We start from the raw sequence: 17488 nt of genomic DNA on the forward strand, positions 1-17488 counted from the left end.
GTCTGTGGACGTGGAAGCTGTGACTCCGCTGATGTGCTGCTGGATGTGACAGCATGGAGCGCAGAGACCGCAGCTGCCACGTATGAAAGGAGGAGCGAGGTTGGGGGACGTTAGGGCCCCTCCCTGCACAGCAACGTTTGCATCAGCTCGGAGGAGCTAATAATATATGAGTCAGAGTAATAACTCGCCATCTAAGTCAATAACACACACATTACCAGACAGATGTGTGCCAACAGAAGCGCCCTGTTCCTCTCTGCTGTGTAAATTATTCATAATTCTACCTTAATTGTAATTTTAAAAAAGCAACACTTAGGACTTTTATATGATTGCAGAGATCGACCTCAGAGATGTGTGGGAATAGTGAGACAAACTTTAAATCGGTTTCTTATCTTTGGGTGTCTGAGGGAAAGTTAAGGTCCGGACGCAAAGATAAACAACATAATTGCAACTGTAAGAGTATACAGCACAAATCATTCATTGTTTGCTGCTTCAAGACCCACACCGAGTCCTGAGTAAAACATGGGACAGCCCCCATCCGCATACCTCAACGCAAAAAGCCCCGTGGAAAGACACGACGCGCTCCCTGATACGCTGCTGGACCAGCCAGTGGGCCAGGACTGGAAAAGCCTCTCTCTCCATCCACGACTGCAAAAAGCAGCCTCACTCTGCCCCTCACACACTCGCACACACTGCTCACACTGCGCTGACAATGACTGCGAAAAACAGAAAGAACAGCGACAAGAGCGCTGCGTCCAGCAGCAGCCAGGAGGATGCGTCGAGGAAGAGCCAAAAGAGCAGCGGCGGCAGTAACGGGGTGAGCAGCGGCCCCGGACCTCAGGGGCCACGGTCAGGCGGCTGTCTGGGGCTGATTGTCACCTCCGTGTTTTATATCGCGATTATCGGTGCTGCAGGCTTCGCTGCTTTTTATCTGCAACAAGTGGTGGAGGAAATCCATCAGACAAATGCAAAACATGAGGAGAGAGCGCGGCAGAACGCGGAGTTGAGCAGCAAAATGGAGAGTGTCGTCCAACAGGTAGGAGAGTCAATGAAAGAGTGGAGCAAGCTGCAGAACTTTGTGAGGAAGTTTTCAGCTGTTTGTTGCTGGTAAACATGTGTGAGAGCAATTACACCAGCATCCGTGTACTTTATTGGGGGTTGTGTGAAGCTGCAAAGTCAGGGCAGGGAAGATAGAAGTCCTGATTTCCACTGTGTGCTCCTGTTCAGTATTTCTATGTAAACACCCTGATAAAGATATGAGGATGTGTCTGTAATCAGCGTCATGCTCATATGGATGCCGGTCCTACCTTTAATTCATTTGTTCCTCATTCCTGTGAAGATTTTCTTTTACTGTGTAAAAGCAATTTAAATTCCACCCAGGCTGCTGCACCGTCCTTCTCTTCGCATGTTCTTCACTGAGCTGCAAAGGTTTACTGCTTCAACTCTTTCAATGGGAGGCCATATTCAGAGAACACTAGCCAAAGTGTTCCCAAGTCAGCCACTACAAGGAGTGTGTGCTCATTACAGAGTAGAGAAAAGTTTGGTTGGGTGGTATTATGATTAAATAATCTCAATTCAGAGTCATATTAAAGGGTCTTTCTGAGATTTGAGCCATGCTGCACAACCATCCTGACCAGATGAATACATCTGGATGGATTTGACAAAGCTCAAGAATGAGAACTTTTCTATGAGAAGTCTTTTCTATGGCACAGTCAGGCTGCATGCCATGACTCTAAAATAAGGGTAAAACAGATGTCAGGATGTTACAGTGAAGATGACTTTTACCATCGTGGATAGACATATCTCATTAGGTGACTGTGTGTGAAGTTTTGTCAGAATTAATTAATAGATAATCTGAGAGACTGCATTAAAAAAAACATGAGCATGACAGCTACACACTGTATGTAACTCCAGCAGCAAGACTATACGTTAAAAACTGCAGTTCACCTCGCAGCCTCTAGGGGCTGGCTTCAAAAGTGAGTAATTGCCCATAAACCTTAAAATGTCCATCTTTACAGCAGAAATACATATTTACAGCCTGCACAAACAAACTTAATTATGTTAGAACTTAAAATGACACAGACTTTGAGTGACAGGAACACTGCCTGCCGGCCTCAGTTCCACTTTTACTCCACCTCTTTGCCTGTATTTGGAGTTTACGTGGACTGTGATGCTGCCAACAGGGCCACAACCTCCCACAGAAACCTGCAGGTGACATCACAGGTGCTCTGTCCCACATTTATAAACTGTCCATGATGTAAACAAACCATCCATGATGTCACCCGCAGGTTTCTGAGGAGCTGCTTTAAGTCCATCTGGGAGTCTCTGACAACATGGGAACTGCAGTTCTTCAGATGGAGGCATATGTTTGATTCCTGTTTGTCTTCATGTGTTGCACAGGTGGAGTCTCTGAAGAGTGTTGTGGATGGGCTGGAGTCATCACTGGGCATCACACGGGTGGAGCTGGAGGGGGCAGTGACCCGGATGAAGAGGGGCGAGGTGGAGACAAGGAGGGTGGAGGAAGCCCTCCAGAAGCTCCAGAACAATCTCCTCAGAGACCTTTCACAGGGCATCAACGAGGTGAAGGAGGCCCGGGAGAAGGACTTCTCCTCCTTGGAAAAGACTGTGGAGGAGCGCTTGGCTGAGGTGAGCCAGTCCATCGCAGCCAGTGTGGCAGAGTTCACCGAAGCTCAGGGTGAGGCACAGAGCCAGCTAGCTGACCTCAAGGCCCGCCTGGGCGACATGGAGGACCCAGCGCTCATCAAACAAGAGCTGTCCGCCATCGTTGATGCTGTGGCTGAACTCAAAATGGCCAAAGAGGCCGAGGACTCTTCAGCCGATTCACTCAGGCAGCAGATCAATGCTGTGAGGGAGGAGCTCCAGACTCGAAACCAGGAAGTGGCCTCACTGTCTCAGGAAGTACAATCCGTGAGGTCAGTAATGCAGGAGACCACAGGCAGTCTGAGGGAGGTCCTGTCTGCGGCAGAGGCTGACGTTCAGATTCTGAAGAATAAAGCCGTGACACTGGAGGGTGGCGTGGAGCAAGCGATGGAAGCTGTTCGCAACGTAGACAAGCAGGTGAACGCAGCGGCCACTCAGGCCCAAAAACAATCAGAGGACCTTGAAGCTAGAGTAAAAGCATCCGAGGACAACAGGGATTCACTGTCTGAGTCGGTGTCAGACATTGCAGCCAAAGTGGAATCACTGATCGGCAAATATGAAACACACGAGGGAAGTCTGACTGCACAGGAGGAGGCTGTGCAGAAAGCCACAACTGACAGGCAGCAGGAGCTGGATGAGCTGAAGAGCACCGTGGAGGAGCTCCAGTCCAGTGTAGCCGCTCTGGGTGAATCCCAGACAAATCTCGGATCAAATGACTTCAGCCTGGACCAGCAGGTGGAGGATCTGAAGACCAGGCTGGCCGCTCTGGAGGACGGCGGCAGCAGATTGAAACCCGAGCAGCTGGAGAGCCTGAGAGAGACGGTCGCTGGTCTGGAAAGCAAAACGGCGAAGCTCGAAGGCCATGATGAGGCAATCGCTGCTCTACAGGAAGCTCTGCTGAGAACCACAGAGGAACTCGCAGGCCTGACCAAAGACAAGCAGGAGGAGTAGGAGGCTTCACATCAGGATGCCGAGAAAGAATCCAAAGGGGTCAAAAACACCCACTGCTCCTGTTTTATGAAGAATTATTCCTCAATTGTTGTCGTCATGATGTTGCACACACGCAAAAAAATGTTGGAGATGGACAGAGAGTCGGACTGCTGATCTGTGAATTCAAACCCACACTCACTCTGCACTGTACTGTTATTTTTTAATTATTTTAGACTTTTTCTTTTAAACCAAAATGCAGTAATAAGCTCATTTTGAGCACATCTTTGTTTACTCACTAAATGATGAGGTTTGTTTTATAAGAATAAAAACAATGTTGTGAGGAGGACTCAGTTTTGGGTGTGATCTTTATGATGTTCTGATTTCTGGCTTCGGCTCAGCTGAAGCTTTTACTGTTACATCATGATGGGTGGGGCTGAAAACTGATCCAGAGTAAGGGCTGAAAAGTAAAACCCAAAGCGACACTTAGCAACAATTGACTTTTGTTTGGCTGTCACAAAGTATATGGACCAGTACTGTGTCACCTCTATGGTGGCTGGGAAGGGCCACACGACACAATGGTCAAAAGCGGAACTTTGACTGTACTTTCTCTCCATATATATGTTAGCTAATGCTAACATTACTACAAGCTCAGCTTCGTAATAGCCCAATGTTAGACGGCAGAGTGCATAAATACAATGTGACAAACATCCATCCATCCATCAATTATCTGAACCCGCTTCATCCTGTCCAGTGCAGGGTCATGGGGGGCTGGAGCCTATCCCAGCTATCTATGTGTGAGAGGCTGGGTACACCCTGGACAGGATATGTGACAAACACATATGCATTTTTGTGTTGTGTAGCAATGTTAGCATTAGCTAACATAAGAGTGGAGACATAGTAAGAACAGGGTGACGACAGCTATCTCAGAGAGAGACCCAGCAGCACTCAGAAAACAGGCAGTCACCTTCATGCAGGCCTCACTGATCTGCTTCCCTCTAAACCTGGAGTGTCTTTGTTCTTTGGTTAGAGTGATGGAGTCTCTCTCGTCCATGGTTTCTAGTAGCTACAGAAGGATCCACCTCTAGACATGTCTAAAACTTGGATCTTGTCCATGGTCTCCCGTGTCAGCTAGTCTGTGACCTGGGAGATCTGGTGCTTCCCAAATGCCAAAGATGTGCATGTTAAGTGGGGATCTACGACCTGGGTGTACCCGGCACCCAGCTAGGGTAGACTCCAGCCCCCCTCCCCTGTGACCTTGTAGTACAGGACAAAGCTTGTTCAGATGGATGACTCAGTAAACCTTTAAGCAGCATGTTACATATTCACTGCACACTGAAGTCTTTCATTCTGACAGATAATTATGACTCTTTTCCAGGTGTTCTGCAGAAAGCTGCTTCCTTGTGCAACACCTGTTGTACGACTTCACAAAAAGGAAGGGAAACACATTCTGCATGTAGCTCTGCTTTAAACAGGAATTTCAAGTCTTGTCAGGAGCGGAGTCTCTGAGGAGGTGTAAGTGGAGATGGAGGACACCTGCAGGGTGTCACACCAACTACTGTCATCAGGTCACACACTCCTTCAGAAATGTTGGCAGACTGGCTGTTAAATTGCTCACATACTTACAAATTCAGCAGCTTTGTGCTTCGATGGAAAACGTTCATGCTTGTTTTATTGGTCATAACAATATGTTTCAGTTAACAGCAGTGTGACAGGGGGAGCAACGAATCAGTCTGTGCTTCATGTCTGTCTGTGCATCTCTCCAATATCAGATAAATCAGCTATTTCATTGACCTGTTTGCTTGTGACACTTAAATCTCCCTCCACAGCAGTGAGGTTAGCCAACGTCTGCCGCAGCTCAGCAATGTCCTGCTCTCTTTTGGTCAGATCTTCTGCCAGCCGTCCGATCCGCAGAGTCAAGTCTGACAGCTGAGGCTCAAACCCTCCAAAGTCTCTCTTGATGGCGGCCACCTTTGGTTTCAGGTCAGCGGCGAAGGTCACCGTCCTTATCAGACGAGCCCGGCCGCTCTCCAGCTCCCTCAGGCGCTCTGAGAGCTGCACGTCGGCGGTGGAGAGTTCAGGGATGCGTTTCCGGAGCTGATCGATAGCCTGGGCGTTGCGGTCGGTGGCGGCTCGGAGGCCGGACACTCTGTCGATGCTGCTGGCCAGCACGTCGCCAATGCGTCTGACCATGCTGCGCTCCACCTGAGCCGTCTTGACTTCCAGATCCCCCATCTGGGTCAGCAGGGACTCCAACTCGGACCGCAGACCGTCCATCCTGCGCACATCTGTCCTCACGGACGCCACCTAGAGGTAAACAGAGGAGGGTAATAATTTATGCACAGATTCCTCCTTTGACTGCAGTTTACTGAATGGCCACTGGTGTCACTATTAATCCAACAAACCTTGTTAGCGAAGTCCTTGGTGATGGCCAAGGTGCGCTCTTCTATCTGTCCCACGGCGTCTCGCAGTGAAGTCAGGCTGCTCTGAAGCTGAGCTCGTTTCTCTGTCAGCCCTGACGCCCACTCCTTCAGCCGACTGACATCCTGCTCCACAGCCTCCAGCTGAGGCTGCAGCGCCCCCTGCTGACCATCGAGACTTTGCAGCATCAGCTGAAAACTCTGACACTGAAACAGAACACACAGAGTGTGGAGTGACGGACACAACAAGTGTGTGTGTGTGTGTGTAAGAAAAAACAGAAAAAATAATACAATAAAAAACATTTTCTAGAAGAAGTGTGACTTTATTAAATAATCTCCGTGACAAACGGTTGCCGTGATTTTAAATATAAAAATATGGTAAAATGCCAATAATAATATTTGTTATCACTGATTTTGTTGTTTCATCGACGATCTTTTCTCCAAAAAAAAATCTAAAATCTAAAAATACTGTTTGCTGGATAAAAAACAGAGACGCAGGATCAATCATCTTATTGATCAGTCATTGACAGCTGCATCAGTGCCTGAGTGTAACAGTGAGTTTTATAAAAACTGGTGTATTACAGTGCAGGAATTCTTGAGTTCATGTGACATCAGTGAGGTACAAAATACTGAACATGGTTAACGCCTCGGTGACATCATTCTGTGAGGTCATCATGAGGAGGCGGAGTTGTTTCTTCCTGCCCATTTTTCTCCCATTCTTCCCACTCCTCCTCCTCTTTCCATCTCTCATCCTCCTGAGTTTCTGTTTCGCTCTCCACCCTACCCTCCCTCAGCACCATGGTGAGTTCACGGACCGCCTCCTTGACCACAGACAACTCGTTCTTCATCTTCAGGATGCTGTTTTGAGCCTGCAGGGTGTCCAGCTCCTGCCTGATCTCCAGGATTTCATTCAAGGCTTTCAGCATGCTGTCCTCGGTGCCGAACACCTGCAGTGTCACCTCCTCCAGCCTTTTCTCCGCGGCGCTCAGGTCGCCGCTCAGCCTCAGGATGGAGCGCACCGCCTCCTCCACCCGTGGCAGATGCTCCTCACACTCCTGCGCCCGTGGAATGTGCTCCTGGAGCTGAGAGCTCAGCTCAGCCTCAGTCTTGGTGAGGATGCTGATCTGCTCTTCCAGCTTGTGGATCTGCTTGGTGTTCCAGTCCAGCTGGTCCTGCGCTTGCTTGGCGTCATCCTCCTCAGTGCGCTCCAGAGCTCGGGTGTTTCTCTTGGTGCTGTCCTCCAGCTCCTTCAACTTATCCGCCAGCGACCGGGCCCTCCTCTCGGCCTCGTTCACGCGCTCAGTGGCTCCAGCGTGAGCCTCCCTGGACTCGGCCTTGAGCGTGGTGAGGTCAGAGGTGACCGTCGCCAGCCGCTGCTGCCACGTCTCCGTCACGTTGAGGAAGTGCGCGTTGACAGCCTGCAGGTCGCGGGAGGCGGAGTTCTCATCGGCCTGCATCGCCGTGACGGCAGCATGGAGCGTCGAGATGTCCTGCTGGAGTCTTGTTGCCAAGGAGCCGGCTGAGAGCGCCTCCTGGAGGTCGTCCTCAGAGGCAGCAAGCTGCAGCCGCAACACAAAACAGGAGGGCTGTTTCTGTGGGCGCTCTATGATCCTCAGTTTTCATATGAAAAGGACGCTCATGCACAGACGACAGAAATAACTTATGTTTGTGTGTGTGTGTTTCCTAAATGTAGCCTGGTAGAAGACTTGCAATGATTTCAAACATTTTGCTCTTGCCTGCTTAGAGGCAGTGCAGGATGACGTGTAAGATCTTTTCCCAATAATTAAATTTAACAATTCAGAATGTCTTCTAATGACAATAAAATATCAAAAAACTTCAACTTTTGAAAATGACAATTCTCTCGGTGCAGCTACAAATTAAAGCAAGCAGAAAACACAAATTTAAAGGGTCATTTCCCCAAAAAATACACATCAAAAAGTCAATATTCAATATTAGTTTAATAATTATGATTTAAAAACTACTGAAAAAAGACTAAACTGTTACTCTAAAGAGAATACAGTGAAATAATTACTTCTGGCAGTAAATTCAAATACTGAACCCACAAAGATGGAAAAGTAACCTTAAAATGTGTACATTGTGTGAATTGACCCTTTAAAGACGTGCTGCAGCTGCTGCACTGTGAATCAAACGCACCTTTTTGGAGACTTTCACCATCTCCTCCTCCATGTTGGACAGACTGGAAGCTTTTCCATGCAGGGATCTGTACTTTTCCTCAATCAGGGAAAATCTCTCATGCTGCTGCAGCACCACCCTGGAACACAGGAAGACACGCATTAGAGCGAAGACAGTTAAAAAGACATGAATGTTAAACTGTGGACTGACCAGCTCAGAGCCCCGCACGCAGCCAGCGACAACACGCAGATCAAACTTCTCACATCCAGACCCGCAGACGTGTTACTGGCCTCCGTCTTCAGTCTTTGTGCTTCCTCTTTGCCGTTTGCAGAAGACGTGTCTGACACTCCGTCGCTTTGTTTTGGTGTTTTCTTTCTCTGCTTCACTTCTCCAGGCATTTTAGTACACTAAACAAACCGCGTTTGTTAGTTTTTTAGCGTTTATTTTGAAGGAACTGAGCAGAAACTCCAAAAATTAATGAACTATTCGTTACGATGCAAAATTAAACAATAATCCTTCCTCGTGGATAAATTCATAATGTTAGAGATAGCCTTTAAAAACTATAATTATCGGTGTTTTTCCTGCGTGTTCACCGCTACAAACTCTTCTCTCCTCCTTGGAAAAATGATGCCTTTAGGAGCTCCTCGTAAAAACAATGACTAGCGTTTAGTTTAGCAACTAAACTGCAGCTTAACACTGACAAACCAAGACTGTGGGCATAATTTTAACCCCCATGGAGCCATGGATAGACTTAGTTATAAAGTAAAGTCTTCTGTTATATTTAACATCGCGGCAACTGGGTTCACCTGAAAAACTCCCGAACAGCAGGAAGCGCCGTAAACGCCTCAGCCAGCCACGTAGGCGGTTGCCAGGATTAATGATGTCTGCGGATCGAGCCGGAGCTATTAATCGATCAGCTGATTCATCGATCGCCAGAAATATTACTGGCTTATACATTTGACGGTTTATTGGTTATTAGAGTAATTTATAAAGCAAAAATAAAAGCCGAATATTCTCATATTTAAACCTCTAAAATTAACATTAATAACACAAAATGTTTTTTTAATTAATAAATAAATCGTAAAGGTTAAAAACAAAGTTTTGTAAGGATGTGCATCCTTATGGCTAAAAAGAACACAAGCATCATGGGAAAATGATTTGGCTAAAATGAGAAAGAGACAAAAGATTTTAGGCACAAGCCGTTTATTTGGCATGTTTTCAAAATCACTTACATTTTAGGTGTCAAAACTGATCAAAATCTGATTATCGGTGGCTTTTCTATAAATCTTAAGCCATATACAGCACTGTATATGTAGATGTTCACGGCCTGCTTTTTACCCAACTGTCAGGATCTATATTCTGAGAGCTACAGGAGGCCATGCAAATTACAGACGCTGCTTTTCTTCTATGTAACGATATTCAACAGCAAACAATCCTACAAAGATCAACAAAATATAACATCATCAACTGAGAGGCAACGATTACAGTACATCCAAGCAGAAGCTGCCACGTGCAAAGTCTCACAAATTATGTGCAAATAGAAAAAAAAGTTACTACATGACTCCACGGTATGATGAGATCTTTGGGTTAAGGCATACAGAGATGGGAGTAAACAAATATTTGGTCACTGAAGGATGTACAACTCTGCCTCTAAAGCAGCCGCTCAGTTATACCATCATCCTGTGGTAGTCCTTTATGATAAATGAGATAAAGATTTTTTTTTTAATGATACTTAGCATCCAAAGTTTTTTTTTTTTAAACCAAACCCATGTACAGATATGAACCTGTGTCTTTATTGCTTTTAATTAACAAATCCAACATCCCACCATTGAAAGCTAACATGGACCTTGCAGTATGTTGAAAAACATAAAACAAACCTTTTAAAGGGATTGTTCACATTCATTTTAAAGTAAAAGGCTTAAAAAAAACATTAAATCACTTTCAACAGCCTCAAATTTACAAATTCACCACAATTTAAACCACAACATCCCAGAAGGCACCCACTTTAAATATTCAATAAATCTGTTTATCACAAGATTCACCATATTCTTCATAACCTTTAGGAACAAATAGTGCAACTAAGCAGCAACAAGCACTCATTTTGGTGCAATGAAGCTGCAGGAACAGACGTACAGCCAGTCTGCAAGAGTCACCAGTTAGCTTAGCTTAGCATAAAACTACAAACTGGGTCTGTCCACACATAACAACATGCAGCAGCTCTGACCCTCATCATTTTAAGTGTTCATTCATGTCGGCCTTTTAATTCTTTTCTTGGCTTGAACCTGCTAACCTCCAGCGGGCCTCATTTCAGCCTCACTGTGTACTAGCACAGAGTGAATTTAGACAGGGTAGTGTGGTTTCACACAGCAAGATTACTAACACATAGATTCACCATTTAAACATTTGGTCAGTTGTCCATGTAGCCAAAATGGCGACCAGTAAAAAAGAGAAGTATCCATGGTTTCAACTTGAGTGCAGTTCTAGAATTTAGCTTGTCAGATAGCTGTGCTAAGCTAACTGTGTCAATGTGGCTGTACAAAAGAAATTTATGGGCACTGCCATATTGGGAAAAAGACGCTATGCTTCGGCATGTCCTCTTGTCTTTTTTGTAACTACGTCACCTACAAAAACAACCATAACTTTGTCCTTTACTGGGAACTAAACAGTGAATCAGATCCCCCGAGGGCTTGTTATCATCTTTTGGTCCTGGTTGTGGACGAGTAAACATAAGTGCACTTTGGGGACAGAAAGGACACTTTCAAAACAGCATGAAAAAAAGAAAATGCACAAACCAACACTACAGAGTGCACGTGATGAGTGTGTTCTCCAGCTACATGACCTGGACTAAAGGAATCCTTCACACCACCACACACCTCCTCACACTGCTACATACAGCAGTAAACCAAAGACTGTACACAAGCTTCTCCCTTCAAAGTGTCTGCAGAGAAAACATTGTGCTTTTCTCCATTTGATGTAACGTGTACATATACATACATATACATATATATATATATATATATATATATATATATATATATATATATATATATATATATATATATATATACATTATCTAATAAAAAACTAGATGCAGATATATACAGGTGTGAATCCTGCAGACCAAGGATCGATCGATGAGTTCCCATCACTCACTGGGAATGTTACCTCAACTCAGGAACTGTAGTGATCCTGAAAATAAAGAGATTATATTAAAAATAAGATGCAGACACACACAGTATATCACTTGGATGTGTGTTTTTTTTCTGACCTGAATTGTGCTCACCACGCCACTGGCCATTACTGACAGTTTTCCAGCAACTGAGCGGACTCCGAGTTTGAGCTGCGACATGTCGGGAGCACTCGGCAGCACGCTGCTCAGACGATATGAACTCGCTGTGAGCACAAGCAGATAAGAGGATGAGGATGATGATGATTCTATCTGCAAAGTTGTGTTCAATCAGGGACTTAAAGGTCTTAAATATTATGGAGTGAGTTATAGAAGAAGTCACCACCTGCACAGTAATCTCAGGGATCAGAGACCATCTATCAGGTCTATAAACATGTTTTACGTCTGCTGTGAAGTTGGACATTTTAACATGGGAGTCTATGGGGTCTAACTCTAACTCACTTTTGGAGGCTGCCCCCTAGAGGTTATGAGGTAAACTGCTTAAGATTCATGTCTGTCCTGTGACACAAACACAAACTTTGTCTTTAAATACTCCAGCTAAAATAAATTCACAGCATAACAGGACAGAAATAAAAAATGTTTTTTTTTCGCAGAGACAGTGAAAATTCTTTGTGTCTTACCGCTCTGCTTTTTTGGATCATCAAACAGGTCAGCCGAACTTATGGAGGAGCTCCCAGAAAACCGCTCCAGGCGTGTTTTGGCCTCATACTACAGAAGAGAAATGTGTGTACATGTGAACATGCTGTGATGTACACTACAAAAAATAACCACAGATGCTACTGATGTTTGGCACATGTTCTGATTCTGTACCTCAGGGTTGTCTTGCTTTCCAAAGAACATGTCAGATGAGATGGCTTTGACGTCATCTCCAAACTTTTTCCGGGCCTCTCCTGAGTCAGACACAGGTACTGGTTCTGGTTTCCTCCTGGATGTGCGCCTGGTAACAGACAACAAATTAAGATACAACAGCCATGAGCTGTGCAGAGATCACTGTGCTACAAACAATAAAACATCCTACTTGTCATCGAGAGAAGATCTGGAGGAGGACAGGAAGAAGTCCGGCTCTGGTTTCTTGCTCTCTTTCATCCAGCCTCCTCCGTCGCTGCTGTCAACCCACCGAGAGGAGAAATGATCCGAGGTCTCTGTGTGATCCTCAAACCGGGACATGATCCTAAACACAGAGTGTTCAGACAATACCTATTGATCGAGCCCCTTATAGAAAATATGATGACAGCTGTTTAAATTATTGCTGTATTAATTAGTGAATTCACATTTTGGCTCCATTGGATCACGTTTTTGCAGGTACTGCCTTCATTCAGACACTGACTCCTCACGATGTCGGTGAAGACTTTCATTCACCAAGGTCATGATGCAACAACTGGACTCATAGCATAGTTTTCTCAAGACATTTTGCCAGTTTCCAGAGTGTCTGAGATACTTCACACTATATAAAATTCTCTACTATGACCTCCATGATGCAGGAGCTCAGCAACAATCTCTTTGACACTGATGTAGACATAACTGTCCATTCAGTCCAAGAGACTTTAAACTTCTTCAAAAGCACAGTATTCTTTGTCTCACCTGGAGCTGAAGGCCCCTTCGTCCTCGTCTTCCTCAGCAAAGTGTCGTGCCTTGGTGGTTTTGGCTCCCAGTGGATTCTCCTGCTGGATGATGTGCATGTCTGACATCACAGAGTGAGAAACTCCACTGCAGACAGAAGCAAACAGTCATGATGACAGCAGGATGCAAACGGATATAAAACATATTTGTGAAGTCTTTTTTTACCTCTTGATGCCCAGGCCCATGCCCAGCCTCTCAGCCTGCTCCCTCTTCTTGCCCTCTAATCCCTTCAGCTTCTGCTCCTCAATTTTCCTCTGCTGCTCAATTTCTTTATAGGCCAGTCGCATAGACGGAGCGCTGAGAGGAGAAAACAGAAGGATCAGTAAGCCTCTTTGATGGACTGAAACCTGACCTTTCATTTCCAAAATGATTCCTTTTTTCCTCACATGGACTCGTTGGACGGAGCGGTCTTCTTGGCAGCAGCAGAGCTCTCCTCTTTCTCTCTGAGTTTGTCGGCCGCCTGAGCCTTCTTCTCCAGCTCGGAGAAACTCTGGCTGCTGACCTTCTGAGCACCCAGGCCGCCTTTCTTAGAGGCCAGCTGTTAGTAAGACATGTTTTTTTATGAGTGCACAGCCCTGCATCAAATACACAAACATTGTATGACTTTGGTACATACCATTTTCTTGGCGGCTGCTGGCTTCTTCTTGAGGAGAGAGGAAGGCTCTGGAAAAAGTGATGGACGGTAACGTTACATGCTGAAGTCAGATGTTCTGAAGTGAAGGGTGAAGAACATAAACAAACCTGGATTTGCTTTTGGAGAAACGCTCAGCATTTCCACACTCGGGCCCTCCTCTACATTACCTGTAAGTGTATGAACATGTAATGAGACTGAGTCATAATGTGATCTTTAGCAGTAACCCTGCATACCGTTCTGGTCCTCGTTTGTCACCGGCTTCTCTGATGAAGAGCTGAGGCTCATTTTGGCCATGTTCAGAATTTCAGGAACGGGCTGCACAAAAAAAAAGACACACATAGTGAAAAAACCTGATGCTCACACACAACGGACGGCTTGTGGGTGCAAACAAACTCCTCTACCTGTGAATGCATGCTGAAGAAATCCACCTGCTTGTCCTCTGGTGATGTTGGGGAGAGAGGACCCTGACTTTCGAGCCACAGCTGTGGAGGAGGAGAAAAAAAAATCTGAATTTACTGTCCGAGCCTGTTTTACAGTCTGTGGAGAAACCTGTGAGTGCGTTGAACCTCAGTGCCGTGACTCCTGGTAGCTTGTGTGGCTAAAGTCTTTATCTTCTCTCTGTACAGCTGGGCGGCTCGGCTGTTGTACTTGGCGTTAGCAGCGCTGGCTGTGCAACCGTGTTGACTGAAAAACGCAATCTGTAACGGAAGGTCAGAAACACAAACATGAAGATAAATCATGTGTGTGTCATGTAGTGTGGGGGCTCTGCTTGTACTCACTGCAACAGCGTTTCCTCCCACTTGCATACATCTCAGCTGGAACCAGGACCAATTAAAATCCAGCTCAGTGGACCTGGGGAAGCACAACAGAGTCAGGGTGTAGAGGAGCTCTTGAGGCAGTTGGAGTCTTTTGAGATCACAAGCTCACATGATAATCCATCTTTCCAGGCTTTGATTCATCCTGCAAGGAACCACTGAGATAACAGTCTAAGCTGATGACAACAAGAGTCTGGCTAAATGATCACAAGATTGCTGGTTCAATCCCGCCTGCCTCTAATAAAGTGTCCTATGACTGAATTGTCTGTATTTTTAAAAATGCTGCTTTCTGCTACATAAAGACACAAGGACTGTCTGGGTCATTAAATATTAAACCGATCAGGTCATGTGTGTTTGACTGGTGCATCCTGGACTCTGAAATTTCTGAAAATCTTCCATTGTGATGACCATTTTGCTTTAAAAAGCACTATATAAATAAGTCCTGACTTACCTAATAAAGGACAGGTGCACCCCCAGAGACCTGTGAGTCCCAGAGCAATCTATACACAGGAACACCCCATAGGTGATGCTGGCCCAGCTGGGGTTTTTAGCAGAGCAGTCAAAGCAAACCTGAGGGATGCAGAGCAAAAACACACAATGCACATTTAGGACCATCAACACAGTAGCATTTTAAGGGATGTATCAACTTTGCGTGTCATTACAATATTACTATGAACTAATTTTTTTATTTATCATTATCATCAGACACTCTTCTGTCTTTTGCATTTAAAGCCTTTTTATGAAGGTGATTTTTTAAATATATACTAGCAAAATTTAGCTTGAAATTGGTCATACTAAATGAAGGCTGTGAATTTTTAAAAATGAAATATTAATATAAACACAAAGAAGCCAAATTTAATGAAAAAGGTATGCCTTATTTCATTTTTTAAGATACATTAAAACAAAAAATAATATTTTTCAATATTCAAAATGAAATCAGATGAACAAATGCTAAATTAATGTAGTTTTGACATTTTTTAAACATAATTTCCACTTATACCAGCAAGTCAACAGGAAGGAGTAGAAGACTTTTTTGTTTTTGTCATTATAAGGTTAATGTATTGATGTGAAATGCTGCTAAAATTCTGTAAAATCTACAGTTTAAAGCTAAGGAATGAAATACAGCAGTGTTTTCTACAGAGATAAGTTGTGTGAACTTACACAAAACATTTTAGATCAATGACACAGACGTGGAAGCAAACAGTGCGGTTAGTATCAGGTTAAACAAAATGCTGTTGTTGATAATTAGCTCCACAGCTGCTGCTGCTGATGATGATTCAAACAGCTGTTTGCGAGGCGGTATTGTTTCCATGAAATTATGAAATTAGCTTATAACAGCAGCGCAGTAGGCTGTAAACAGACATTCTTATCATAAAGGATGTCTGTACATTAATCTGAGAGGAGCCTAAACAAACATGGCTAATGTCAACTGTCAAATTGAAGCTAGCTAAGGCTGCCAGCTTGTTAGCTAACGTTCCGTCAAACTACAAGTTTTCCAACAGTTTATTCTCTCTCAGATGTTACCAGAACACACGTGTACGACTTGTTTTTCCAACATGACACACATCAAATAATTATTAAATACACGCTGGTAAGTTGACACCAGCCTCGACGTTCCAGCAAAGTGCGACGTGTCATGATGTTTAATAGTTCAGCCGACTTCCTCGAAAAACAGACGCCGTCTGCCTTTTTTAAAATTCTCACCTTATTCGTCGGAATGGAGCGAAGTCGCTTGAAAATAGCAGAAATGTCCTGTTTGCTGGGTTCTGCCATTGTTCTACCTGTTGGTAATACCTGTCTGGTGACTGAAGGAACAGCACCAAACACTGTTTTTCCTCGATAATAACCCAGTGCGGACACGTCAGTAGGAAAACATCATAGTCGGCGTCTGATTGGCTGAAAGGGACACGTGTTTGTGTTATTGTAGCAGGGGGTTTCTGGGTAATATAGTTTATTTATATAATAAGAGGCTACAGCTGAGATTTTTATTTCTGTGAAGAAATGCATGAAAATACAAACATTTTACATGTTCATTAATAATAACGATACATTTTTTTACTGAATTCAAATTCCAATTAATGTATTGATTAATTTTATATAAGCCTTTTAAAATAGTTAATTTGAATGTGTTCTATTTTTTAATAGAACACATTCAAACATTCTCATGACATATTGTGCAACCTTAATGTAATGGTGATGAATGCTAACTTGTATTTGTTTCTAATGTAATAAAACATTTATTGTTTTTCTATCTTTTCTTGTGTGTTGTTCTGAGTAATCTGTTCTATTTTATGTTCATGGAGTTTTATTGAAAATGAAAAATGGCATTTAAGAGCCTGAAAACAACAGAACTACACAATAATATGTGTTTGTATTCAACATATCATGAGGATATTTTAATCATGACATTCTAAGTGAGAAACGTAAGCATTCTTTCCAATAAATCCATTTATTATGGTGTGGGACAACATTTATAAACCTTACTGTGCAAGTAGAGCTGTTGATGCTGCATTTTGACAACGATGCGCCCTGAAAACATGGCAGAACATTTCTTTCAAAAAAAGTCTCCTGTTGAAGGCATCAAATAATCATTTGTGATGATTAAAATATGTATTAAGGTAATGAACAAGAAATTCCAAACATATCATCACTCCCAGGAGAAAGTTACCAATTATTCACATGGTATTGATTAATTCAATGCCCCCTCCTCCCCTGTGAGGGGAAACGTCAATCATATTTACAAACAAAACAACAGATTCAAGGGATATTTGCCATAAAACATTCAATTAATGTACAACCTGATTCTCAATCACAGCCTCGTAACAAGTGGAAAATAAAAAAAGCACGCGTGGCGTCATAAATTAAATTTTAACCACAGTATCTTCTGATTCTGATTGCAACGCTTGGTTTGTTCTGTTAACATGCATGTGTGCGTGCTGCGAGATTTATTGCTGTGATATATTTTAAAGAACGCTAAAATAAAATTAGACAAGACGTGAGAACTAAAACATGAAGATTCTTGTGGGATAAACTTTCAGTGTTGCATGAAAAATAACCCATAAATTGTTGCAGTCCGTAGAAGGAGTCAACATGC

The 17488-nt window shown here is 43.9% G+C and overlaps 3 protein-coding genes across 5 annotated transcripts; 1 reads left to right on the forward strand and 2 right to left on the reverse strand.

The window, feature by feature from the left end:
* The first annotated feature begins 607 nt into the window (after window positions 1-607).
* ckap4 (cytoskeleton associated protein 4) lies at window positions 608-3934 on the forward strand. Its single transcript, XM_028400474.1, has 2 exons — window positions 608-1033; window positions 2398-3934. The coding sequence occupies exons 1-2, from the start codon at window positions 710-712 to the stop codon at window positions 3607-3609; spliced, it is 1536 nt and encodes a 511-aa protein (XP_028256275.1). The 5' UTR covers window positions 608-709; the 3' UTR covers window positions 3610-3934.
* Window positions 3935-5239: 1305 nt separating this feature from the next.
* On the reverse strand, window positions 5240-8748 carry ikbip (IKBKB interacting protein). Of its 3 annotated transcripts, XM_028400475.1 has the most exons (5): window positions 8349-8748; window positions 8160-8277; window positions 6790-7564; window positions 5991-6212; window positions 5753-5892 (listed from the first exon to the last, which is right to left on the reverse strand). In XM_028400475.1, exons 1-4 carry the CDS (start codon window positions 8534-8536, stop codon window positions 5995-5997), a joined length of 1299 nt encoding a protein of 432 aa, XP_028256276.1. In that variant the 5' UTR covers window positions 8537-8748; the 3' UTR covers window positions 5753-5892; window positions 5991-5994. The 3 variants fall into 3 exon arrangements, with proteins under 3 accessions (XP_028256279.1, XP_028256276.1, XP_028256277.1); XM_028400478.1 differs by lacking the exon at window positions 6790-7564 and having other exon boundaries at window positions 5240-5892; XM_028400476.1 differs by lacking the exons at window positions 5753-5892; window positions 5991-6212 and having other exon boundaries at window positions 6222-7564.
* A 1177-nt stretch (window positions 8749-9925) lies between these two features.
* On the reverse strand, window positions 9926-16263 carry arfgap3 (ADP-ribosylation factor GTPase activating protein 3). The gene is made up of 16 exons (XM_028400066.1): window positions 16099-16263; window positions 14846-14964; window positions 14359-14431; window positions 14146-14277; window positions 13981-14061; window positions 13813-13894; window positions 13687-13746; window positions 13562-13608; window positions 13332-13483; window positions 13111-13242; window positions 12907-13032; window positions 12344-12496; window positions 12136-12262; window positions 11946-12033; window positions 11407-11531; window positions 9926-11327 (listed from the first exon to the last, which is right to left on the reverse strand). The coding sequence occupies exons 1-16, from the start codon at window positions 16165-16167 to the stop codon at window positions 11310-11312; spliced, it is 1584 nt and encodes a 527-aa protein (XP_028255867.1). The 5' UTR covers window positions 16168-16263; the 3' UTR covers window positions 9926-11309.
* Between the last annotated feature and the right edge of the window lie 1225 nt (window positions 16264-17488).

This window comes from Parambassis ranga, chromosome 2 (genome assembly GCF_900634625.1).
Source record: "Parambassis ranga chromosome 2, fParRan2.1, whole genome shotgun sequence".
In the NCBI taxonomy this organism is placed as follows: domain Eukaryota; kingdom Metazoa; phylum Chordata; class Actinopteri; family Ambassidae; genus Parambassis; species Parambassis ranga.

What these genes read in the sequence shown, in the direction of transcription:
- ikbip (XM_028400475.1), bottom strand. Translation starts at nt 8,536, where the DNA reads ATGCCTGGAGAAGTGAAGCAGAGAAAGAAAACACCAAAACAAAGCGAC. An exon ending in GCGTGCGGGGCTCTGAGCTG is followed by an intron (nt 8,278 to 8,348) that starts GTCAGTCCACAG and finishes CCTGTGTTCCAG; the next exon opens with GGTGGTGCTGCAGCAGCATG. An exon ending in CACCATGGTGCTGAGGGAGG is followed by an intron (nt 6,213 to 6,789) that starts GTAGGGTGGAGA and finishes GTTCTGTTTCAG; the next exon opens with TGTCAGAGTTTTCAGCTGAT.
- ckap4 (XM_028400474.1), top strand. Translation starts at nt 710, where the DNA reads ATGACTGCGAAAAACAGAAAGAACAGCGACAAGAGCGCTGCGTCCAGC. An exon ending in TGGAGAGTGTCGTCCAACAG is followed by an intron (nt 1,034 to 2,397) that starts GTAGGAGAGTCA and finishes TGTGTTGCACAG; the next exon opens with GTGGAGTCTCTGAAGAGTGT.
- arfgap3 (XM_028400066.1), bottom strand. Translation starts at nt 16,167, where the DNA reads ATGGCAGAACCCAGCAAACAGGACATTTCTGCTATTTTCAAGCGACTT. An exon ending in TCTTCAGCATGCATTCACAG is followed by an intron (nt 13,895 to 13,980) that starts GTAGAGGAGTTT and finishes TTTTTTGTGCAG; the next exon opens with CCCGTTCCTGAAATTCTGAA. An exon ending in AGATCTTCTCTCGATGACAA is followed by an intron (nt 12,263 to 12,343) that starts GTAGGATGTTTT and finishes GTCTGTTACCAG; the next exon opens with GCGCACATCCAGGAGGAAAC.